General features: G+C 52.6%; 2 protein-coding genes across 2 annotated transcripts in view; one reads left to right on the top strand and one right to left on the bottom strand.

The window, feature by feature from the left end:
* Positions 1–20,722, bottom strand: part of PEBP4 (phosphatidylethanolamine binding protein 4) — a 65,873-nt gene extending 45,151 nt beyond the window's left edge. The window contains exons 1-4 of the mRNA XM_071799285.1: positions 20,660–20,722; positions 20,514–20,567; positions 17,560–17,696; positions 16,061–16,193 (exon numbers count right to left, since the gene is read on the bottom strand). Coding sequence (XP_071655386.1) covers positions 16,061–16,193; positions 17,560–17,696; positions 20,514–20,567; positions 20,660–20,722 — 387 coding nt within the window. The remainder of the gene's footprint in view (positions 1–16,060; positions 16,194–17,559; positions 17,697–20,513; positions 20,568–20,659) is intronic.
* A 4,285-nt stretch (positions 20,723–25,007) lies between these two features.
* The window catches only part of RHOBTB2 (Rho related BTB domain containing 2), a 14,745-nt gene continuing 13,624 nt past the window's right edge, over positions 25,008–26,128 (top strand). The window contains exon 1 of the mRNA XM_065856810.2: positions 25,008–25,071. The gene's annotated coding sequence lies outside the window, so the exon portion shown is untranslated. The remainder of the gene's footprint in view (positions 25,072–26,128) is intronic.

Genomic DNA, 26,128 nt, shown 5'->3' with positions numbered 1-26,128 from the left:
AAGAAGGGAAGAGGAGAGTGAGGGACCATGAGGGGTTCGAGGAGCATGTGCGCTCACCAAAAGAGCAATCCTGTACTTGTCATAATTAATCAGGCACACGTTAGACAAGCAGAAAGCGCTCGGCCCCTCCGGTAAGGGAATTAAACCCTCACCTCCTCTCCCCATGGATGCAACCTCCCCGGGATGCACTGCGCAGGGAGTGGGTTTGCAAACACATCCTTGCAGCTCTCCTACTTAATTTCCTCATTTCAAAATAAATAAATAGAATTGATTTGATTTGTTTCTTTTGTCCAATCTGAAAAGCAACCCGCTTCAGCAAAATGCTGTGACAGACCAGCGATGCCACCGGCTTGGAGCCGTTCAACAAGGGACACCTTGCACCTGCAACGAGGACGGGTTTTTTGCACCCTGCAAATGCACGAGGAAGGGTTTGACTATGCAAATGCACAAGAGTTTGCAGCGTGCAAATGCACGAGGAAGGGTTTGCACTGCACAATTTCCTGCTGCAGGCAGCTGCCTAAAACCTCCGGCATCCGCGGTGCCAGACCAAGCAGCGGGGGTTTGGTACCTCTTCAACACACATTTCGGAAACACCCGCTTCCGAAAACCCCAGTCCCTATAGCAGCCTGTATAGACATAACCCTATAGGCTTGGCAGTGAGACTATAGCCCCTAGCTACCCATCATCAGCCCTTGGAGGGACCAGGGAGCCTGGGCAAGAACTGAGAACCCCAGCTATTTAATCTCAAACCCTTAAAACCGATAAAAAACCAGCTCGAAACAAACCTGAACCAACCCCTCGAGCCCAAACAGCGGCGAGATTTGGGAGCCGGTCCAAGCTCTGCAGCTTAGGCCCATCTCCAAATATCTCCCAACAAGTTTATTTATGGAAAATAAAATCAGTCCAAGACGTTCACAGCTCAGGAATATTTAATGCTATTTGGTGAGGAAGTATTTCCAGCAAGGAGGGAACCGCACGGCTCCTCGAGCATCGCACCGGGAGCAGCGCTGGCACGGACCCACACCAGTCACCCTGGGAGCTCCAGACTGGTTTGACTGGATCAAACGCCTCCTTAATTTAGATCATACCAATCCTGCTTAATTAATTGGGTCTGGAGGCATAGCTAAGGTGAGCCATGGGAAGAACTGGGTGCTGGAGCATCTCCAAGGGGGAGCATCACCCATGGGTGCCCATTGCAGCACCCATTGACACTCAAGGTAGAGCAAACCACAGGTTGATCCCCTTCCCAGCACATCAGGAAAGAGAATTTCCCTGGGTGGGAAGGGGAGGAAATGGTGGCAAAGCCAGGGGTAACCCAGACGATGCTCAGATACAGAACCCCTCCCCGCGCTGCCCCTGTCAGCGATGCTGCACGAAGCTCCGACCGTGCACCAAAAACCACCTTTGCACCCAAAATGATGGGAAAGGGGACGAACCGCCTGTGCCCCCGACGCTGGGGATCGAACCACCGACACGGAGCTGTCTGCCGGGGCAGCCCCAAGGTCAAGGGCAGGCCAGATGCAGCGGTGATGGGAGTCACTTTAATAGACACCTGTCACCTGATGGGGGACATTAATGCGTCCCCCTGCTCCCACCGGACAGGGATGAGCATCCTCAGTCCCTGCTGCCACCGCACGACGGGCTGTCACCTCGACGAGGGACGGGGACACAAACCAGCCGGGGGAGAGCGCCAGGGCAAGGCCCGGCTTTTACAAACAGCTCTAATATCCCTGGAAGACGTCTCCGAGTCATGCACCGGGTTGGAAATGTCTCCCATTATAATTATGAGTCATTCGTGACTCAGTGACATTTCTGAAATTAAAAAGCAGGCGCTGGCCCGGCCCTTTGCTGCCCCGCTCGGCGGCCGTGCAAGTGCTGCACAACTTATGTTTAATGCTGTTTCCCAAATAAACCAACCCCCAGACCCATCGCCCCCCACCTTGGCCATGCAGCCCCTCGGGGACGGTCCCTTGGAATGGCGGGGTTTGTATTTACGCATCCTTAAAATAAATCAAAGCAAGTCGTTGGGTATTTCCACCAGCCCAGGACTTGGTGAAGCCAGAGAGCTTCAAAACCAGCGCTGCATTATCGCTGCAAACATCTGCAGAAAAAGGGGGTTCGGGGATGCACAGCTGGGCTGGGATGGTCACAACCCACTGGTGCGAAGTCCCCATCAGGGCAGCCCAACCCTCATCGCTCACTTTTGACCTGGGAATGGCCAAATTCAGGGCAAAACACACCCAGCGAGACGATAACCCCTGGTCGCTCAGTTATTCCCCCCCCTTTCTCCATGGTCCCTTTATAGCCCAAGCGCTTTGTTATTAAAGCACTAGATTTTAGAGGCTGGGAGGCAGCTGCCCTCACTAAAGGCAACGGGCAGGGATGCTCGGGGACAGAGATGCTCTGAGGTCAGGATGACTGGGGGTCAACTTGCTTGAGGATTCAGAATACTCAGGGTTTGGGATGCTCGGAGGTCAGGATGCTCGAGGGTTGGGATGTTCAGGGGTCAGGATGCTGGGGTTCAGAATCCTCAGGGTTGGGATGCTCAGGGGTCAGGATGCTGGGGTTCAGAATCCTCAGGGTTGGGATGTTCAGGAGTCAGGATGCTGGGGTTCAGAATGCTCAGGGTTTGGGACGCTCAGGGGTCAGGATGCTGGGGTTCAGAATGCTCAGGGTTGGGATGCTCAGGAGTCAGGATGCTGGGGTTCAGAATGCTCAGGGTTTGGGACGCTCAGGAGTCAGGATGCTGGGGTTCAGAATGCTCAGGGTTTAGGATGTTCAGGAGTCAGGATGCTGGGGTTAAGAATGCTCAGGGGTCAGGATGCTGGGGTTCAGAATGCTTAGGGCTTGGGATGTTCAGGGGTCAGGATGCTGAGGTTCAGAACGCTCAGGGTTTGGGATGCTCAGAGGTCAGGATGCTTAGAGGTTGGGATGCTCAAGGTTTTGGGATGCTCATGGCTCGGGATGTTCCAGGCCAGGGGCGTTTGGGGACTGGCCCCATTCACCAACATCCCAATTGCTCCACGCAAGAACAAAACTCACAGGAGCCCAGCAAGAGTGCACCAGGGTAGGGTCCAGCACCAAAGCAGGACCAGTCACTGGGGGCTTTGGGATGCTGCAGCAACCCATTCAGAGCCATTTGTGCACATCACAGTTTGCCATCTGCAGCAGGTGAAGCCTCGGAACGGCTCAGCATCGCGTAGCGGCTGGGGAACGGTGCCATCGGCGCCAGGACGGATCAGAGCAGAAATAGACCCGGAGCTGCTGTCCCCTCCGCCACCCCCTTTTTACTATTATGTCTGAGAAGCGACGTCTCTCCTTTATTTTCTTCTTTTTATGATGATTTAATCGCTTGGTGATGAGGGCTGCCTGGCTGGGATACAACTGAGCTCCGGGCACCGCCAAAAGAAACGGGGGATATAAAAAGAGGAGGAAGCATCAGTAGCAGCGACGCTGATTGACAGTGAATGAAATGAAGCGGCCAAATTTCATTGGCGTGGTTCGCGATCCCAGGACGATGCGGACAGCTGATGGCTCCTTTCCTAGGGTTTTGCCAGAGCTAACATTTGCCTTCCATCCTTGTTTAATTCACTGTTTGGAGACTGCCACGGCTGGGTTTTATGTGTGTGTGGTGGTGGTATTTTAATTGCACATCTTGGAAAAGCTTTTTGTGTGTGTGTTGAAACACAGCTGGGCGTACAAAGGAGAGGGGCACAGGAGCCCTTCCTTGTGGCCTCAGGCCCTCGCTGAGAACAGCCCTGAAACGCTTGTGCAATTTAGACCCTGGATGCAGATAATTAAAGGACGTGAGGCTGAGGTTTGATGAAGCGTTTTCCTGGGAAGGCCCATCCCAATGGATGCTGACTGCCCAGGGAGGAACGTGGGTTGCATCACAGGGATATTCCAGCAAGAGGAGACCAAAAGGTGGCAGAAATACAATTTTCCAGGTTTTTCTTCCCTTTCCAATGGGGAAAGGTGCCAGGTTGGCAGGGCTGCTGAGCCCGGACTGGCTCATGTCACCGATGGCCAGGGAGAGGTGGAACTCAAGAGCATCGGAGGTGACCAGGAGCACCCAGCAATGACAGAAAGGTTGATTTTCTCCCCAAATGCCAAGAGTCCTTCATCCTCACAGCCAGATTTCCACCCAAATTCCCAGGTTGGACAAAATCTGGCAAATGCATCAATATTGTGCAACCTACCCCTGTGAAGAGGTAGTGATGGGATGAAGCCCAGAAGCTGTAGAGCAAAATGGGGACAAAACTCTGAGCAGCAACTGAATCCTGATCCCCCGGGGCCAGCGTGTGCCCCCTGCTCATCACTCCAAAAAAAACCATCCGGGTCCACGCAACGTAGTAGGAATTAAAAGAGTTTTAGCAGAGAAAAACTACTTTTGCAAACTTGGTGGGTGCAACACCATGCCCCCAGCCCCAGGGTCATTTTGCTTTGTCATCACTTTCCCTCTGAGCTGGGAAGGGGCTGGGAATCATCATTATCAGGGATTGTAGCATCATGGGGGGATGCAGCATCATGGGGGGGCTGCAGCTTCACTAGGGGGGATGCAGCATCACAGGGGGGGATGCAGCATCACAGCGGGGGATGCAGCATCACTGGGGGGGATGCAGCATCACTGGGGGGGATGCAGCATCACTGGGGGGGATGCAGCGTTGCTCCTGCCTCTCCTCCTCCTCCCACTCACCAAATATTTGTTTAATGAGGGAATTCCTGCCACACGTCTGTGGGCTGAGCCCGGCTGCCTGCAGCATCCTCAAACGTGGGAAAACCTCGTCTCCGAGCCCCTCGGTGCACCGACACCAGGGTGATGGTCCCTTGCAATGGTGCAAAGACCCTCTGCATGGGTCCCCAGCTGTGCCAGACCAAGCGCTGGCACCCCCAAGCATCCTGTGTCCCCCGCTGCCACCCCTGCTTTCAGCCCCAAAACGCATCCCACGACACAATCACCTTAATCCGCTATTTAATTCCTTCTTCCCATTGATTTCTGATCAGGTTCCGAACCTTCTCACCGAGATCAAATGATCCCGGTTGGGCGGGCGAGGAGAGCATGAAAGGCAGAAGTTTTGTTTAAGATGCTCACCCCGGTGAGGGAAGCGGCAGAGCCGTGAACCAAGAGCTCCCTCTGCTCCCAGAAAACCCTCCAAGAGCACAAACGCACCCGGGACCTGCCTGGTCCTGGCCCTTTATTGAGGTCCTGCAAGCTCATCACACCCCCAGGGACAAGGGACCTTGGGCACAAGATGCTGATGGGGAAATGGGGACAAACCGCAGCAAATAAAGTGTTAGCAGAGGATAGAATGGTGACAAAAAGCCCCTGAACTGGTTGGTACCCACGTGGTACCCGGGTGTGCATCAGCCCCTGCAACAAGGGGGAGCCCCTGAATGCAAAATTTGTGATGTACCATAGAATATCTGATTTATTATTTGATTAAAGGCAGCCCAAGGGAAACGGTGGCGCTTTTCCCATCACACAAACCCCGCCAGGATGGGGGAAAATGAGGGAGTTTGTATTTCCAGTGCTGAAATCATCACTTGGGAAAGGAAATAAAGAAACGTCGGGCCAGAAGGGACTTGGGGGGAGGAAAACTCCAGCACCCAAAACAACGGGAAAACGCAAGGAGCAGAAAACGATTATTTCAATTATAATGAAAACGTATTTTGTTAGAAAATGTGGGTTCACCTCTGACAGTTGATACCAAGAAAAGCAATACCCAGGGACATAAAACCCCATTCTCGGCGGAAGGAGAATGAGTTATTAAATCAGAAGATGAATGGTTTGCGGTGCAGCTAACTGCTCCGGTTAAGAGAAAAATAGTTATAAACTTACTCTTTGCCCCAAAACGCATTCCTCCCCCTCACCCCCAGGCCGCATCTCTCCCCTCCGGTAGAGCTCACTCATCTGCTTTATTTCTATGGCTTATAAAAATTCAGTAGGGGAAACCTTCATAGAAGTAAAAAAGGTGAATTTAGAGGGTGGTTTTTTTCCCCTCCTTGCCCTCCCCCACCTTTTTAAAATAAAATACACATGAGGAATAAAAATAACCCAGATAGTTCAATTGTAGGGAAGTAGCGCGGATGTAAATGAAGGTGCATTCTTATGTATAGCAGAGCAGCCGGCAGCCCCGTGGCAGGGGGACTCGCCTCTGTTCTGCATGAATAAATATGGATAAAAACTGTAACGCTGCACACAACTCCAACCCGATCACCGAGATAGCGTTTTTCTCAGAGGCCGCGAGCAACACAAGCCACCAGCTTTTCTCATTCCCCCGCATTTATGTAAAGAAGCGTTGAAATGATAACGCACGGCCCCCTCCCCATACAGGGGTCTGCAGTCTTTTTGTAGCGATGGTTGCAACCCGCCCGCCCCAGATATTAAGGCCGTGGGTGCAAAGCCCACTGGTGACAGTGACAACAGTGACAAACTGGGCTTTGTTTACCTCCCGGAGAGGGCGGTGTGTTGGTCCCATGAGCTCAGCACCACGGTATCACTGCAAATATCTGCAGATAAAGGGGGTTCGGGGATGCGCAGCTGGGCTGGGACGGTCACAGCCCACTGGTGTGAAGTCCCCATCAGGCTCCCTGCTCCATCAAGGGGGACATCGCAAATCTTTTCCTCGAATTCAGCAACAAATTTCATCTGTCAGAAAAGTCCTTTCGCTTAATAAACCCCAAGAACCAGAGACGTATTGTAGTTTAGAACACGCTCGGACACACACACACACACGTGCTGACCCACAGGGCAGGACCTCCCGAGCATCCTCCTCTCCTCGCAACGCATCAAACAGCCTTTTCCCAACAAAACAGACTTTTCCCACTCATTCACCCCCAAATATCCAACGTCACCCCCCACCCAAGCAGCATCTCCCGAGCACATCCCGGCTGCCTGGATCCCCGTTACACAACCCTGCTCGGGAAGATCCTACGTGGGCAGACGTGGGTTTTCCTCTGAATTGCCAACAGCTCTCGCTGCAGCTCAGCAGAACATGAGCAGCTTACATAAAACAGCGCTCAGAGTTACCCTGCACGCAGCCACCCCGGGGAGGGAGGCAGGGAGCCACCTTCCCCCCCTCCCTGCTTTCCATTTATTATTATTTTCCCTAGAAAACAACCCAAACCAGCTTCTTGTGGGGGGAAAACGCCCAGAGAGAGAGAGAGAGAGAGAGAAGTGACTCAAGTGTTTTGTAACTTGTCACATTCAAAGCTGCAATTTGGGAGGCAGGAGAAGGAGGGATCCAAAATAGTCACACCCCCCCCACAACCCTCTGCTTGTATAACCGAGATCCCCCATCCCCTCCGCCGGGAAAAAGGGGGAAGTTTCTGCCGTGGATTGGCAGCTGGAAAGAGGCAGGCACAGGAAGGAGCCCCCAAATTGGGAAGAATTACTCATCTGTGGAAAAAAGGCTCCTGTTCTGGTGGGGAGGAGGATGCAGGGGAGGAAGGCTCCGGGGATGGCTCCTGAGGATGCTCCAGCTCGGAGCTGAGCTCCCCGGGATGCTGCCCCAAGCGGGGGGTGATGCTCGGGAACGGCGGCCGGAGAGGGAAAGCAGGACAGAGAGGGTTTTCCTGAAAGGAAAGGGATCTCCTGAAGGGCATCAATACCCGCTGGTGCCAAAATTGAACGCAGAGCAGGGTAGAGCCCTCCCAGGTGCCAGGGAGGGGATGGGAGATGCTCATAGGACGGGAGATGCTCAGAGGGGACCGAAGATGCTCCAAGGGGATGGGAGATGCTCAGAGGGGACTGAAGATGCTCCCAGGGGATGGGAGATGCTCACAGGATAGGAGATGCTCAGAGGGGACCGAAGATGCTCACAGGACAGGAGATGCCCAGAGGGTACCGAAGATGCTCCAAGGGGATGTGAGATGCTCACAGGGTACCGAAGATGCTCCAGGGGGATGTGAGATGCTCAGAGGGTACCGAAGATGCTCCAAGGGGATGGGAGATGCTCACAGGGTACCAAAGATGCTCAGAGGGGATGGGAGATGCTCACAGGGTACCGAAGATGCTCCAGGGGGATGTGAGATGCTCAGAGGGTACCGAAGATGCTCCAAGGGGATGGGAGATGCTCAGAGGTGACCAAAGATGCTCCAAGGGGATGTGAGATGCTCAAATAGTCCCACGGGAGGGATCCAGCAGCTCAGCAGGGGTCAGGGTGTGTTTTCTGGGTAAATTCCTCCCCTGTACAGCACTCCCCTCCTGGACTAAAGGCACCAAAACCCGGCCCTTCCCGGCTTTTTCATCCATGTGCTCAGCAACTCGCTGCATCCCAGCTGCACCCAGACCCCTCTGCAAAGAGCAGGGAGGACAACACACAGAGTCCCCCCAATTAATATTTTCCCCTCTGGGTACCAACCCATCGCAGAGTTGGTACCAGCAACGTGCAGAGAAGCTGGGGAGGGTGCAAGGGAGATGAGAGGGGTGCTGCGCCTGATTAAACACAATTTTAGACTCAATTTTCAAGGCGCAAGCACCAGGAGCGTCTGGAGGAACCTGCCTGCTGCTATAAACCCTCCTGCCCACCCAAAATGCTGCTAATTTCTTTTGAAAAAGTCAAGGCGAGTCCTGGGGACGGTGGGAGATGTGATAAAAGTGACACCTCACCCCGGGGCTCATTGATCTGCCATCGACCGTGGTGTTGGATCTGACTTTGAAACCCCAACCAGGCTTTGGCATCTGGCTCCGCGATTTGTGGGGGCCGAGCTTCCTAAGGGTGTCCTCAGAAATAAAATGGGTTTGGAGTTTTAAGGGGGGGGGGAAAGCTTTGCAGCCTTTTCTCCAGTGTCACCCCAGTTAAGGGTTTTAGATCTCAAGTGCTGACACCCACAACGGCACCCAGAGCATCCCAGGAGCATCCCAAATACGGGGGTGGGGGGGAATTAAAAAAAATAGATTATTTTCAATAGGTTCACAGAATCCCAGAATGTGAGTGGTTAAAGGGACCTGGGAAGCTCATCCAGTGCAATCCCCCCATGGAGCAGGAACACCCAGCTGAGGTTCCACAGGAAGGGGTCCAGGCGGGTTTGAATGTCTGCAGAGAAGGAGACTCCACAGCCTCCCTGGGCAGCCTGGGCCAGGCTCTGCCACCCTCACCAGGAACAAGTTTCTTCTCAAATTTAAGTGGAACCTCCTGTGTTCCAGTTTGAACCCATTGCCCCTTGTCCTGTCACTGGTTGTCACCCAGAAGAGCCTGGCTCCATCCTCCTGACACTGCCCCTTTAGATCTCTGTAAACATGAATGAGGTCACCCCTCAGTCTCCTCTTCTCCAGCTCCAGAGCCCCAGCTCCCTCAGCCTTTCCTCACACGGCAGATGCTCCACTCCCTTCAGCATCTTGGTTGCCCTGCGCTGGACTCTCTGCAGCAGTTCCCTGTCCTTCTGGAGCTGAGGGGCCACAACTGGACACAATATTCCAGGTGTGGTCTCCCCAGGGCAGAGCAGAGGGGCAGGAGAACCTCTCTGACCTACTGACCACCCCCTTCTAACCCACCCCAGGTACCATTGGCCTTCCTGGCCACAAGGGCCCAGTGCTGGCTCATGCTCACCCTGCTGTCCCCAGGACCCCCAGGTCCCTTTCCCCTACACTGCTCTCTAATAGCTCATTCCCCAGCTTACACTGGAACCTGGGGTTGTTCCTGCCCAGATTCAAGATTCTACACTTGCTCTTGTTCTATTTCATTAAATTTTTCCCTGGTTCATCTGATTCTACAATACAGTTTGGATTTGCATCAAAAAAATAAAAAATATATATATGTATTTCTTTACAACAGATCCAAGCAACAAGTGCATCCCTTAAGCTTTTGGATTAACAGGTTGAAAACAAAGCGGTTGCAAAGGCTCCTTGAATAAACCCACACAATAAACTGGCATCATAGAGACAAAAAGCCAAGTTCCCAACTCCTTGGCCATCACACGATAACACGGTCCCCGGGATGTCCCATAGCACGTCCTGGCTCCGCACACACGCGAGCACCAGCTCCGATTTTAACACACAACCGGGTGATTCAACACCAAGTATACATCTGCAGGAGCAACACAATTATCTCCCCGAGTTAAGCGTTGATGGATAGAAGTTTTAATTACCAAACCTTTTCATCCTCCCCCACACACAAAAAGTGTATTTTTCTGGCATGTTTATTTAATAATAAAATATGATAAAATTATATGTTAGCGGAATAAGTGCACGGTGTGTGTAAAGCACGAGATGAGCTCAAGTCTGTTTTGTCACCGGAGCTGAAAATATTACTTCTCTTGATCTCTTGGGCTCCAAAGCAGCTCTGGGAGGGATGGAGCAGCACATTGCATGGTGCATCCAGCCCATGGGGGTTTGGGGAGGGGGGACCCCATCTCCTGCCTCCGCACGTGCAACCGCGCTCCCCGCTCACGCAGGGCACCGGAGATTGACAGCGTCCCCTCTCACACATGTCCCCAGCTCTTGATTTCCCCAAAGAGAAGAGCAAACACAAAGCCAGCTCGCCTTAATTGCCATGGACAGAGCCAAAGGGTGGCCCTGTCACCCATCAGGATCATTTAGGGCTTGGGAAGCGCCCAAGTCCCATGGGGAACGCCCGCTAGAGCTCCGTGTTCATATCAGTCTTAATTTCATTTGGTCCTTAACACCGTTGTCTGGTTCACGTAGCAGTGCTGTACAGTAACACCAGCTGATGTGTCTGGTCCCCTGGGATGGGGATGCTGCCACGGCATGGGAGGGACCCCCTTGCTCCAAAAACTGGGTTTAAACAGGGACCAGCACCAGCTACAGCCTCGTTGAGACCAGGGAGATATAGGTGACTCCCTTCCCAGCATATAGAATGAGGAGGCTGAGGTTTCCCCCCCCCACTTCTTTATATCACAGCCCACAAGTAAATTCTCCAGGAGGAAATTTCTCCCCCCCACCTCAGAAATTCACAGCCAACCTGCTAATGAGTCTTTGCGAACCCTGTGCCTTCTTACCTCTAATTTTACAGCCTGTTAGGATTTGAGCTCTGTGGACAGCCTCACATTTGGTTTCGAATTATAGGCTGAGTGGCTGTTCTCTCCTATTATTGTGCTGTCAATCTTGTATTAGCACATTATAATATGGTACACTGAATGCATCTGTTCTGTATATCACAAGTCCTAATTGTCATTTGTTGAATCGCTTTGTCTTATATGATTGTTAAGCAATTATTGCATCCAAAGCAGCTTAAACTTTGATTACTGGATGGTGTTTACGGGGATCAAAGTAAAATCATCAGCTGCTTCAAACGTTTTGCTGTGGAAACAGGTACAAGTGTCTGTCCTGCGTGGACGTGGATGTCAATACATAAGCAAGGAGCAGAGATGACTTGATGACCCGTAGGTTCCTGCCCATCCTCCTGCCTGAAGGGGAACATTATTTGTCCAGGATGGTTAAATGTCCAGCAAATGTGTAGGTAATGAAACGGATGTGAAGCGACACTTCTGCCAAGATCGCTCACGGAAAGAGGCTCTCATGGCATGTGGCACCAGCTGTCCCCATCGGTCCCCTCGGCTTGGGCCAGGGCCCGTTGTGGAATAAAACCCCAGTGCTTTCCATCGAGGATGCTCCCTCTCCTGCTCCTCAAGATGCACAGAAAACAAAGTCAGACGGGGGTTGCATCCCAAACCAGAAGCGTTTGCAGCATCCCAGACCCCGCGCGGTCTTGCTGGCTGGGGACAGGGTTGATGCAGCGCACAAGATCCCGCAGCACATATTTTTTTGCTTTAACACCCCACATTTAAGCCCTTAAAGAGCCACTTTTGAGACCTCGCAGGCCTCGCACCACAAGGCGCTGCGGAGCCGGGAGGGTCCCAGGCGCCGGGGAGCTGGAGCCCTCTGAAGTGGGGGATGCTGGTATGTCCCAGGGCATGGGAACCCAAACCAGCCCCAGCGTAAGGGAGGGGTTCATCACCAGGGGCTTGGGCTAATCCCCATAATATCTGCCTGACAGCATCAGGAAGGAATGCTGGGTCCATTGTTTTTTAAAGTAGCCCAGACAGGACTGAGAGAAAAAACAGGCTGGTGGCTCCTTAACCCCAGACGCTTCCAGGAGCCAACAAGGATACACAAACTGTCAGGAATCTTCTGCTTAAAACCATCTTCTTTAATGAGATTTGAGCTGAACCTGAGCATCATTGGAAACCCCCTCCTCGCCAGCTGCAAACCACAGTCTGCAAAACTAGAGCGCATCCCAATTAAGAGACTGAGCAGACCACCTCCTTTTGTTAGAAGCTAATGAATTTCCTCATACAAATAATCATCCCAATAATAGGCCACAGACCCTAAAGCAAAGAGACCTTTATAAATCAGGACTATCCCCAACCAGGCCACCAAGTGTTCACAAAAGGGGGAGCGTCAGGGACAAGTGGACTTTGCCACAGACTCCTGGCACAACCCAAACTCCTGGGAGAGGCTCATTCTGCCCTTCACCCTGGGGACAGCCCGAATTCCTGGTGCCAGGGCAGGACAGCATTGGGACAGGGCATGGCCACGGTTTTCTGTCCCTATAGCAGCCCCCTGGGGTGCTGGTTATGGGTTTAGGCACCAAGAGCACATAGAACCACCAGTACATGTCATGAGGGCATCACCCCACAGTTTGCACAGCTGGGGGGCTTTTCCAGCTGCCTTTTCAAGCTCCAGCTCATCATGCCGAGGAAACGGTTTTAAATATGATACTATGAAAATGTACTATTGTTGGAAGAGCTGAGAAAAGGTGTTGATCTGTACAGTTGTAGAAAAGGGTTCTACTCCGTGGATGCACAAGTTGCGATCTCCAATTAGTTTGGATGGGAAAGGCTCCTTGCAAGCAAAGTTCATTTTGGGGCAGGAAAAGCACTTTGTTTCTGAGACATCTGTCCCCCCCATCCAGAGAACAAGTCCTACCCTTCCCCATACCCTAAACAAGCGATGGCACAGCCCAAAGAAACCTCTGAGGAAGTTGTCAAAGCCCACGATGAAAACCAAGCTGGAAGAGCAGGTAAAAGGTAGCGCCGTGAACCGCAACCCGCGAACATCGCGGCGGGTAAATTGCTTTTTAACAAGCAGACAAGTTCTATCAATAGCATCTACCGTATGTTTTTATAAAGTGCAGAAATATGTTTTTAAAAGGCCAGTAAATAAAGTTCCTATCGATTTGATCTCAAGCGTAATCTGTTTTTCTGTCTGCCACCAACAGCGGTAATAAAACCGAATCATGTAACACGGCGTCCCGGCTAATGCGACTATACATCACGGCAGGGGCTGCGTGCTCGCTGGCCATCTATCATTTTCTATTGGGATTGCTTAGCTGCAGAATTTATAAACTTGCCCCAAATTGATGCACTGTCCAATTTTCTTTTCCAATTTATTTTTGGTTGAGCAAAGCAATATTGCGGCAGGACAAGGAGGGCGCGTTTCCCATCTCTCCAGATGTTCTCTGCTCATCCTTACGCTGGGAAAGGGCCTGGCAGCAGCTCCTCTGCCAAGGCTTTGCGGGAAGATGCCAACAGATACTTTGATCGCTGTGTTCAGTGTTTGTTCCATGTCACGTCTTTGTGGCACTACCCAAAGGATGCTCATAGGACAAGATGCTCAGAGGAGTCTCCCAGCAATGACAGAGCATCCTGAGCATCGCAGGAGAAGCATCAATGGGTATTAAAAACCTTACAAAAACACTTCTGAAGCATCAATGGGTATTAAAAACCCTATAAATGCACATATGATGTATTATATTAAAATCCCCCAGTGGTCTGTGCCCCAAGCCCCGCTTTGAGGTCCTTCACCCCCAAACACCTTGGTGTTGCCTTCACCAAGGCTGCGAGCAGAGACCTTGGGCACAGACGGGGTGAAATGTGGCGCTTTCAGGTGGTTTTGGAACAAGGATGGGAAACGTCCCATTCCCCCCTCCTCAGAAAACAAACATTTCCAGTGATAAAACCAAACACTCCGCGTTCAGCTTTTTTTGGTGGTTGTTTTGCTTGAAGAGACAAAGTGTTCCACAGAAAGCAGACACTTCCTACACAACTTTTCGTGCTCAAACCCTGAAGTTTTTGATGGAAAAAAAGCCCTTTCCCCAGCCCATCTCTCACTGCTCCATCCACCGAATCACCAGCATTGGCAGGGCCATAGCACCACATCATAACACGTCTAGGCGGAGATAACTTTGGCAAAGCAAGGTTTCCCATTATTTCTTTGGAATGATAATAATAATGCCAAGTTTCCCAAGCTTAGAAATACCATCATAAACCATGAAAAACAACCCCATCACCTGTACGCGCCTCAGTCCTGGCACAGCACAAGGCAATTCTTGCTCCCACTCACTTCAGAGTGATTTTTTGGAAGAAAAAGATTATCCCAAAGCATCCTCACTGTTTCAGGAATAGGAATAACATATATTCCTATAGAGAAAGCCTGAGGCAACGCAAAGCCAGCCCTTTGAAACTGATCTAAGGCCTTCCAGCCCCTCGCCCAAAATTAACCCCCCATTTGCAGGCTGCAGAAGCTGGAAGGCTCCCCCAGGGCTGGGGGAGGCAGAGGCCGGAGGAGAAAATCAATGCAAAGCAAGGGAAGCGGCAGGGCCCGTGTCCTCAGATGCCGCCTCAATGCAAGATGTGCCGAGCTGTCTTGGAAGGAAACGGTGCCAAAGCCACCAATGCAAAACCCGCATCCCCTCCCAGGCACATCCAGGCTCCACTTATCCCCCAGTTCCCCCCGCAGCATCATTTACTGGACAAAGCAGCACCCACCAGTATCACCAGTATCGCTTCCCTTCCTCCTGATGAAGTTTGCTTTCCAGGACAACAATATAAAACAAAAGCAACTGCCTACATGCCTGGGAAATGTCAAACTCCTGGAAAGCGATGTGCAGGTGACAGATGATTATGCACAGCATCCTCTGCCAGGGAGGGTTATGTTTTTGGAAGAATGAGGCATCTTGAAGGGAAAGTTATACTTCAAACCATGCGATCAACAGGGGGAAGAGACTTTCCAGATGGCAAAGTGGCCAGAGTAAGGATGCTTAACACTTCAAGGTAAAGCAAAGATGCAGAAGAAAGTTTTGCCCTGATTAGCAACAGCTGAAGCATCTGCTGGGGTTGGAGCTAATGGTGGGGAACCACACACGGCACTTCCTGGGGTCCCGACAAGGGTTCACTGGGGATTTGGGGACAAGGTCTCCCCTGCAAGACGAAGCCACCACATCCTCTGATGAGTCCCCAAACTGAGCAGGTCCCAGGGGGACACCGGGGGTGCTGGATACCACCCTCACACCTAGAAGAGACCCGCACAACATCGCACTTGTCCTCCTCACCCTCCCCATCCCCAGGGTACCCCAACTCCAGCCGCCCCAGGACGGACCCAGCGCCTCCCAGTACTCCCAGTCCCTCGGAAGTTCAATGCTGCCACCTGGCGGCGGCGACAGGGAACAGCGGCCAGGGAGGGGGGGTCAGGGCTCCCCCCGTTATCGGTAACTAAACCCCACAACCCCAGCTCATCAGCTTAATTAATCTGGGTTCTGCAGGCGGACACACACGGGCAGGAGCCAGCGAGGGGTGCAAACACCCGGTCAACACAGATGTTTGCTTCCAAAAAGTTTACAAGCGATTAAAAAGCTACACGTGCAAGGTTTGTTTCTTCTCTACACATAGCAAAGAAAACAGCAAATGCTACAATTCCACAAAACAAACAAGAAAGTTTCAGTTTATCCACAACTCAGCCTCAAACCAAAACCCTGAAGCGATGGGGAAGCACAGAAAAAATAGAGCAAACAACTTAAAGTCACCCTGATTTCAGGCCAAAGTTTAACCAGCACAGCCTAAGGAGTCGATGGGAATTTGGCCATAGGACAACGGTGCTAAGCTGTGCGTGGCACAAGGTGACCAACTCCCTGATGTCCCCAGCACCCAGAGCGCAGGCGCTGGGTGTCCCTGCCTGGCCCCACTCCCAGCCAGGGCGTCACAGCCCAAAGTACAAGAGCACACACGTATAAGCAATTATTCCCCAGCAAATTCCTCCCCCGTGACCCAGCTGCACGTTCAATTAACACGGAGGAACGTGGGGCACGCGACTCGGACTCACCTCGTCAGCCTGGGGGAAGCGAACGAGGGGGCTCATCCAGTCCCTGATGATCCGCCACCGGTACTGGTGGCACTTGGGCATGTATATGCAGCTCACATCACCCACATCTGGGTAGATAACTTGTAATTCCCCCCTAGGGAGAAAAATAGAGAGGATTTTAGAGACCACACTGTGCAGGAGATGGGAATTCATGTAGTTTCCCAGCCAGGTTTGAGATGAGGATGCGATGCTCGGACAGGGATGCAGGACCCGACCCGCTGCCACCACGGGTGCTGGGACAGGGATGCAGGGCCCGACCCGCTGCCACCACGGGTGCTGGGACAGGGATGCAGGACCCAACCCGCTGCCACCACGGGTGCCGGGACAGGGATGCGGGACCCAACGCGCTGCCACCAAGGGTGCTGGGACAGGGATGCGGGACCCAACCCACTGCCACCAAAGGTGCTGGGACACCTCATGCAGCAGGATAAGTGCCTCCCCATGCTGCAATATAACCCTGGGGTTTGCTACCCCATCCATTGCAGCTCAGCACAACACTCAGGTAGCTCCCAGTATTTTTCAGTCCATACAGGTCAATCTGAGACTTGAAGAGCAAAATCACGCCCATTCCCCATTGATCTGGGACAAGCCATTTGAACTCTGAGCCCCCTTCTCCCACTCGCAATACAAAAGCAGGGACAAGTCTCCTATCTTGGGCACCGATAGCGCAATTAAAGGTCAGATACCTCCAGGTCTGACTTCTGTGTTATTGAACAGAGAAAGAGGACACTGGAACGAGCCATCAGGTCACTGCAGCGCCACCCTGAAGATGAGCTGCCACCAGCACGACCCTCAAATCCTGCAGCCCCACAAACACCCACAGCAGCACCGGACCAGCACAAATGGGGCTGAGAGCTCAAAGTGAGGTTTCTGCTCATGGTTTGTGGGAGGAAACTGGAGCCAAGTGAAGCCTCCACTTGCCTTAATCCACAAGGTTAAGTTGCTCATATTTCAAGAGCATTTTAGTTAATTGAGAAGTAACAGAAATGATGTTCCTGGTGCAGAAGCTCCCAGTAATGTGGGATATCAAGAACCTGCTCTTCCCATGCCCACAGTTTGTAAGCACCAACATCTCTGCAGGACGGGCTTTGAAGTTTGCAGGATGACCTATTCCAGCACTTTCCTTCCTCAAAAGTAACCTCCTTCCTCTGAAACTTCCTGCAGAAAACGTTTGTCCCCTCTGGTGCTGTGAGTTGCTTCAAAAGCCCTTGCAAAACAGACCAGGGAACAACTCGAGGTGACCAGAGACACCGAGATCTGAGCTTGCATCAGCCAGGAGCTGCACGGTGCAGCTTCACTCTGGCCCAGTTTCCTGGCAAAAAGAAGAACGCAACTAATATTTATAGCCCTGGCAAAGGGGATAGTGGAATTAACTGTCCCAGGAGGCGACGTGCAGGGGCAGCGTGTGACGGGATGGATGCACAGGGCTGGTGTAGCTGGTGAAGATCAGAGCCGCTCACCTGCAGAACCTGCTGTCCCTGCCGCTGAGCACGTCGAAGTAACAGACCTGTGGCTGCTCTTCGGGCTTGGAGAGCTGGGCAGGGGAGCTGAGCAGCACAGCACCCAGCAGCACAGCACCCAGGAGCTTCATCCTGCCCTGCGGGGACAAAGGGACAGAGAGGGTCGGTCCTGTGGGCAGAGCTGTGACAAAACCACCCCCACAGCATCCCCACCACCAGAAAGCAGCTTGAGGCAAGTACACCCACCCTTACACATCTTTTTTTCCAGTTCTACATCATTAATCCCAATTATGCCAGAAACGAACCATTTTTCCTAGTATCAAGCCCTCAGCGAGATCCCTCATCTCAAGAGGACCCATTTCTGCCACCTACAAGGATCACCAGGGATCGCACCAGGGATGTCACCTGTGCCACAAGCACAGTGACAGTCACCGCGGTGACCACTGTGACACCACATTCCAAGCACAGGCAGCACCAGGAGGGGACATAATCCCCATCCCTGCTGCCCTCCCTGCGCCTCAAATGCCATGGAAAGGATGAAAAATTGGTACCAGGCTTAGTCAGGGTCTAAGACCATCACCAGCAGATGCACAAGAGCTTCTGCTGCACAAGGACGACCACGGCCACCCATTTCTAAGCCCATACAAAGCACAAGCCAAGCCCTGAGGTCGAGATGAGCCAGGGTACAAGGTTCACATACCCACACCCCCAGTCAAGCCCAACACCAGCTCTCGCCTCCCCAGGCTCCACCTGATGGACCTGGTGGCCACCACGGCTGGGCCAGCAGGTCCTGAAGATGGGCAAGCAGCTCTGGAGTTTTGAGGTTGCCGTGGAGATGGTTCCCCTAGAAGGATGGGAAGAAGGGACTAGGAATGAAAACACAGACCCATGAAGGGTCAAATAACCCCCTAAAGGTGCGTGAAATCAGGCAACGGGTTTTCACCCCGCAACAACCTTCTTCAACTGACCCACCAGCCCCGGGTCCTCATTCTGCACCAACAGCTCCCCAGCTAATTAGAAAGGTTGGGACCCAACCATCTATTTGCACTGGCTTGCCTTCTCCGTTGCCTAATCAGTTCTGGATGAGGCATATGCAAAAAAAACCCCGCTGTCAGTTGGGAATAGGTATTAAAACACATACTGTATCATTATATAATGAAGTACCGGCACGCAGAGCGAACACGAGTAAGCACCAGCGCCGCTGTCATCGCAGAGAGAAAAAGGCATCAGGCTTAACTAATTAGAAACATTAATGTATTGGGAATGATTGTGAGGTTTAGGGGCTAATGGCTCCGGTTCCCATGCTAGGAGCTGGGCAAAGCCTATAATTAGAGCCCTGATCCCGCAAACAGGCTCATGTGAGTAACGCTTTTCCCATCGCGCTGGTTTGCGTGAGTCAGGAGCACAAAAACGGGGTTTACGCCCATCACAAGCCGGGGAGGGTGATAACGTGGGGTCCTGGGGGTTCAGAGGGAAGGGACAGAGGGCAGGGCGAGCCAAGGGGTTACTCTGGTCCCTTTCCTCTGAATCCCAGCAGAAGGAGAGGAAGGAATTGCTTTTAAGCCACCATTAATCTGGAGGATGGTTTGAAAGAGCCACACGGGCTGTGCTCCACATCCCATCCTCACACATCCCCATTCACAGCGCCAGGAGCTTCCCAACTTCCAGCAGGCGCTAATATTCAGTAAGAAGAAAAAATAGAGCTTTTAAAAGTCCAACCAGTGGCTTTTGGAGAGATTTATCTGGTTAATCAGGTGAGAGAATTGATGATGTGAAGCCCAAGGAAGCAAAGCGCTGCCTGCGTTTGCTGCAGTCCCACCATCACTTCAGTGGGAGGAGACACAAATGCAATATATACAGATATTTCCAGCAAACCAAATGTCCAAAAGCTACCAAAAAGCCTCTCACCGTTCACGAAGCTGTGGCATGGGTAAGGAAATAACAGCTTCCTTTTATTAAGAGCCTTATAATAGAAAGCTACCTTAAGGCAAGGAAGGAAGGGAGAAGTCTGGGCTTGTTCTTATATCTGCAACAAAGCACGTGTGGAAACCCAAGAGCCAAGTTACACACAGGGGCTGATCCACAGGGCCATAAAAGCAGCACTTGCAGAGGACACACAAACCCATCCGAACCCCCCAGCACACCACTTCAACACCCTCCCATAGCCGCAGAAGCTGCTGTCAAGATCCCAAAATATTCACCAGGAGCACTGAGAACACCAGGACACAGCCCAACCAAAAAAAAATCACAGTATAACATTTCACGGAACCCCATGGACACCAGCTGGATCCAATGGGCTTTCTTCTTGCAAGCAAAACCTCCAGCTCTGGGGCAGTTTGTTTACTTAATGATAAGCTTTAATACAAAAAAGTGTTTCCAGTTCAGAATTTCCACATAAATGTCCATAACAGACCAGCTTTTTGACTCTGACACAGGCCAATAACATTGTTTGCGAGCTTTGGAATTTCCCACCCGAGCCACCGGCTTCCTGTTGGCTTTAGTTTAAGATTAACCAGTGCCGTTTATAATCCACCCCAACGTTTCTTCTGACTTCACCCTGCACCATAAAAAGCTATTTTATTTCATGGAATTCGAGTTTACCTCCATCCCATGTCATTAAGCCACCTCAGCTCTCCCCAGGCATTCATTGCAGAGCAGGGAGGTGTTGCTGGGTTTGAGTTCCCCCAGTCTAACACTATGGTGTTTTCTTTTCCTCCCATTTTCTTTGTCAAAACCTCCAATTTACCACTAGAGTCCATTAGAAACTCCATCCCTTTCTCACCACAAAGCCAAGACAGACTGTTGCTTTGTTTTAATGCTCATTAAAACAAGGGGTTTATTTTGCATGAGCATTTCTGAGCAATAAATGCACCCCTCGCGCTCCCACCTGAGCTTTAGTCCAGTCCAGCTGCTGCAGAAAAGCTCAGCTCTTCTGCCAAAGCCCAGCTTTTTACTCCGAGTTGGGCTCCTCGCTGCCTCAGTTTCCCCTTGGAGGGTACAGAGAGATCCTGTGAGCAAAGCACACAAGAAGCTCAAATAGAAACCAACTCCTACAGTCTGAAAAAGAGCTGGAAAAGCTATTTACACCATTGGTACCCACCAGCAAGACCGTAGCAAACAAAGGCCTTGGCAGAGCCTTGGCAGCCAGGGGAATTCCCTCCATCTTCGCCTTGCAGGAAACCCATTTTTCATATTTTTGCCATAGCAATCAAAGGCAACAGAAAACCACATCCTCTCTCATTCATAACCCGCTGCACCTCTCCGGCCGTGCCCTGGCCACGCTGCCTCTTATCTCGCCTCTTGGCAACCTGTCCTCACATTTCTCTCTTTGCACGGCCAACGATTTCATTCCTGGCTTCAAGTGAATGACCACAAGGTCGTCTTCACCTTGCCCCAGCAACCTGCAGGGCAAGAGCTTTCCGAGACTACAAAAGCACTTGTCCCAGAATGGGCCATTAATTTGCATCTGCACTGATTTGCGGGGCCATTTCTGGGAAGAGTTCAGTGTTTTTAGGGGATGCAACCGCTGTATTCAGCTCATGTTTCTAGTTTTCCTGGCTCTCCCTAGTGCCAGGAAAGGATCAGGAGGTAAAAACTCAGGTTGTCACTGCAGAAAGCAAAGCCCAGCAGCAGCTCTTGGCATGTGTTACTGGGATAAGATGAACCTAAACCTGCTCAGAGGAGACATTATATCACTACCCAGATCACACAAGTGCAAGAGCTCAATAGCTGAGGCTGTGTTTCTAGGTTTCCACAGCGCTAATAAGATGCTGGAGCAAAATGCAGAGCAATGTGGTTGCAACAGCCCCCCCCCGAGCAGAACCCTGTGAGTCTGCAGGCTGGAACAGCAGAGCTTTGCATCTCGCACAACATCATGTGCAGATGCACAGTGCAGCCTCGGAGATTAACAGAGAAGGATTTTGGGCTTTTTATACCTGCCAAAGCCCCGGCTCTGAACTCTCACCCCCGCCTGCCCCATTTTTCTGGCAGGCAGCTGTGTATGGTCAAGCTGGATTAAACGCTGCCACTGTCACCAGGAAAGTCCTGAGCGACCAAGGGGAAAGGGTCAAAGCCTCAAAAAGGGGGGTTTGGAGCTGCGACACCCCCCTCCTGCAGCATCCTCCAAGCAGGACTCTATGGGACCAGGACGCACGATGCTTTTTGAAGTTGCTACCGCCTTGCAGGCTCCTGCACTCGCATCCCAGCAGATGATCCAGAGCAACACAAACCAGAGCAAACTCAGGGCTGCTGTGAACCCCCAAAACCTTCTCTGGCAGCAGAAAGATGCCCCAAGCACATCAGACACAGCAGCACCTTCACCTGCAGTTTTGCATGGCTCAGAGGCAGGGCCACCCACCTCTGCATCCCATCCAAACCCCACGGGTGCTGCCCCATCCATGAACTCCTCTCCCAGAGCATCATCTGCACCCAGGAGCCAGCTGGGACGTTTTGGGGAGGGTCACGGGGTGGCTGCAGCGTGCACAGCAGCTCGGGGAGGTGACCTTGGTGGTGGTTTGCACGCTCGCGTGCCGGCCGCGCAGCGTTGCACACCCACACCTGCCGCGGCAGCACCTTGTGACTGCGCTCCTGCCGGAGCTGCAGCTCATTCCGGGCTTCTATTTCGGGAAGAATGTTTTCATTTGGCCTATATTAAGCGCATCCATTTCGCAGTCACAAGGCAGGCGCGGGGCTGCGCAGGAGCCTCCGTTCCCTCAGCAGCTCTGCAGTTTGGCAGAGCCCGGCAGAGCCAGCGCACACACAGCCCAGCGCTCACCAGGGCACTGCCTGCTGCAATCGCCTCCCTTTGCACCCCTGCATTCACACACATGCTGAGAGACCATTGCAATCCACCGGGGAGATGCTCAGCACCTCTTAAAACTTCTGGCTCAGCGTTAAGGACCCTCCTCTGCTCCAAAAGGCAGGGGAAGCCACTAAGAATTCATGCAGATGGATGCACAAGAGCAGGACAAAGCATTGAGAAACCCTCAGGTGTGGCCTCTTCACAACCCCTGCTCCCCAGAGACGCTGCGTGGGCAGGGAATGGGTTATGGAAGGGTCACCCAGGTACTTTCTTCCCTCCTTTTCCCCCTCTTCTTCTGCACGCTTGCAAGGAGTTGCATTGCTGTCCCATGTCTCACAGATGCCATAATTATAACTCTTTAAGGATGGGCAATAAAAAAATAAACACCCATTCCAGGTCCTTGCCGTGTCACCAACAGTGCTGGGTGACATCTGTGGGAAAGCCCTGGGGCAGTGGTTAATGAGGAGCCAAGGATGAGGAAGCAGCGGCATCCTCCGCTCTGACGCAGGTCTGGCCACACATGTCACCCCAGCCGGGGACAACAGGCTGGCAGCACCCGGCTGCTTCACCCCAGCACTGCTCCCCGGGACCTACGGGGAATTCAGGCTGATTGAGCAAGGATTTCTATAAGTAGCTCTGTTTCAGGTTCAGCCCTCATGTGGCTCTTCCCTTTGCTCCTCTGTTAGTTTCCCCCCTTTTTCAGCAGCCCAAGGTGAAGCAGAGCACAGGCTGGACCCATCCTTGACTTGTACAGACAAAAACCACGGGGCCAGACGAGTTAAACTGGTCCAAATCCCCATCAACACACTTGTACCAGGTTAACCTTCTCATCAATAGACAACCAAATCGCACTAAACTGGCCTAACCCTTCTTTTAACTGGGTTTAACTGCTCTGCCACAGGAGGCTCGTACAGGTTTAATGAGCTCAGCTGGGTCCCAGCAAAGGGAAGCCCTGAGACCCCCCCAATTCTAGTTTGGGGCTTTTCTACCTACCCCTCTTTACACCACCAGGATCCCCAGTGCAGCAGCAGAGAGCCAGGCCTGGCAGAACCCCAGCTTAGCAGGGCTGAGCCCTAGAGCTGGTTTGGCTGCTTAACAGAGGCCAGTTTACAAAAAGCAAGGACTGACACCCCCCCAGAGTGATCCCCACAGCTGGGACACGAGCAAACTTTGCAGTTTGCAATATCAGGGCAATTTGCAGGATGCTCTGAGCTGCACAAAGCACGTAGCTGCAAACCAGGCACAGAACATCATCCTCACTCCACAACCCAGCAAAACAGGGGCCTCTTTAGTACCTGCTGCAAAATTGGGCATAGAAATCCCCCTCCCTTCCCTTTCTAGCTTAGGTCAGAGCAAGCAGCTCTGCCTGCCGTGAGAACATACTGAATGTGTGAGTAAGCCCCAGGTGCCGGAGACGCAGCAGCAGAGCCCAGGGCACAACATCATCTCAATTACAAGGTGAGGCAAGACCTGCACCAACGAAAAAGGAGCCTCGCGTGTGTTGAGCAGCACGTTCCTGCCTGTTATCAGCTAAAACCAACACAGCAGGCTCCACCTCAATATAAGGAGGAATTTTGCCACTTTGGGGGTGCTAGAGCGCTGAACAAGACACCCAGGGAGGTTGTGGATTGTCCTTCTCTGCAGATAGGCAGAACCCATCTGGATATGACCCTGTGCAACCTGCTCTGGGGAACCTGCTTGAAGAGGGTGGTTGGACTAGATGTTCTCCAGAGGTCCCTTCCAACCCCAGCACCCTATGGAATTAATACCTGTAGCCAGCATTCTCCACAAGTGCTCCAGTCCACCCAGAAAGAACAACCCAAGCAGAACTGCTTCATTCCTAGGGCTTCCTGCTGCCCCTTTTTAAGCCCAGCTCACACCTGCTGCCCATCAGCTCCCTCCTGTCCCACTGATTCACCAGCTGGTCCCACTGAGTCACCCCATCAAACCACCTCTCCTTTCCGTGGCCATTTCCCCGCTCCCTCGGTTCCCATTGACTCATCCAAAGCTCATCCTCCCCTTCCCAAGGCCGTCCCGGTCACTTCTGGTCACTGTGTCCCCCCCTGCCATGGTACCTGCCTTCCTCCCTCACCATCATCACCCTGATGGGCTGCAAGGAGCATCCCAGTGAGGGACCTGCGCCCAAAACCACCTTCCAACTCATGCAGAAGTGCCATTGCCAAACCCCGAGGATGCTTTTTCGGGGGCAAGGGATCCCCCCCTCATTTCTCACCCCACCTGGCATCTTCTGCTGTGTTTTATTCCACGGGCCGTGGGAGAAATAGCAAGTGATTTGCAGAATTTAGACGTAATTAAATGCCTCAAACATGTTCTTTCACACTTCTCATCCATCTGGGTTCATTTTCTCCAGCCGCAATACGGGAAACATTTAGGAAAGAGTCGGAACGACGCTGGGAGCGCAGGGAAATGGGATTTTGAGGAGCGGGAAGGGTGCGTGTGTCGTACCCAAAGCCGGGCTGAATGGCGCCGAGTGGAAAATTCCTGTCGGTTGAGCCGGATTGTTGTTCAACAGGTTTTGAGTCCCGGCCCCTTTATTTGTGTCAGTGCAAAAACTCATCCCTAGGGCATTTGTTTGGATCACATGGGCGAGCATATAAAAATGGGTCCTACCTGTCCAGGCCTGTTAGCACCTCGGGAAAGCGAAGGCGGCTGCTGGACCGGAGGGGAGAGCGGTGGGACGGTGCACACAGGTAATTTATCCCCTGGTTTTGTCCCCAGGGCTTTGCTGAGGCCGGTCCCAGTCATGGCAATGGGGCACGGTGAGGCTGGGGGGTTTTCCCCTATGTTGGGGAGCTGCAAAGGGTGGTGAGGGGTTGGAAATGGGTCTGTGGGCTGCACTGGGGTGGAGGAGGTTTGTGCAGAGCTTTAAGTGCTGCCATGGGTTGTTTCCAGCCCTGGGGGCTGGTGCGGACCCTCCGGAGCAGGTGATGCTCTTGGCTCCTTGCTCCCTTTGTTCCCGTTGGAGATGTTGAGAATTGGGGTCTGTTTGGGGCCCCTCACGCCAAGAAAGTCCTTAAGGTGCTGGAGTGAGTTGAGAGAAGGGAATGGAGCTGGGGAAAAGGCTGGAGCACAAGTGTGTGGGGAGGGACCTGACCCTCCATCCCTGCTCTGTGCTGGTGTCCCCTGGCAGGCGGTCAAGATGTCCCCACAGCCACCAAACGCTGCTGTCCCCTCCCTGCCTGCCTTGCTGCTGGCAGGGCCCTGTGTCGCTTTGCCAGGAGCCGTTAGTGTAGGAAGTGGTTTTGGAGCTTTAGGGGCCGTTTCACAAGCAAACGGTGGGGAAAGGGGGGTGGGGAAACGGTGGGGAAAGGGGGTGATGCTGCCCCCAACCCACCCGTCAGCCTCTGCCCTGGCTGCTGGTGGCCTGAGATCCCCTGTCACCTCCTTTCCTGCCTTTCAAACACCCATTGGGAGTGAGGCAGCTCCTCCACTCCCTCCCTCACCCCACAGATCCTGCCGGGGGGCTCTGGGACCCCAAAAGTTTTCCCCCTGCCCAGCATCGCTCGTCCTCCCTCTTCCTTCCATCCCTACTGGAGACAGTTGCTTAGAAACAGCCTCCTCGTTGTTCAATTTTTAAAATTATTTTCTTTTTTAATGCGAATCAATATTTTCTTTGTAATGGGGCCCCCACCGAGCCCCCCCAGATCCTACACCAAGTTCTGGCTGCATCCAGACCAGGGCCAAGACCCATGGACATCCCACTTTCCCCCTTCTCGCTGAGCATCTGTCCCCAAACTGTGGCAAACC

This window comes from Patagioenas fasciata, chromosome 26 (genome assembly GCF_037038585.1).
Source record: "Patagioenas fasciata isolate bPatFas1 chromosome 26, bPatFas1.hap1, whole genome shotgun sequence".
Taxonomy (NCBI): domain Eukaryota; kingdom Metazoa; phylum Chordata; class Aves; order Columbiformes; family Columbidae; genus Patagioenas; species Patagioenas fasciata.
Note: the sequence above shows the minus strand (reverse complement) of the source record. Positions and strands in the feature narration are given on the sequence as shown.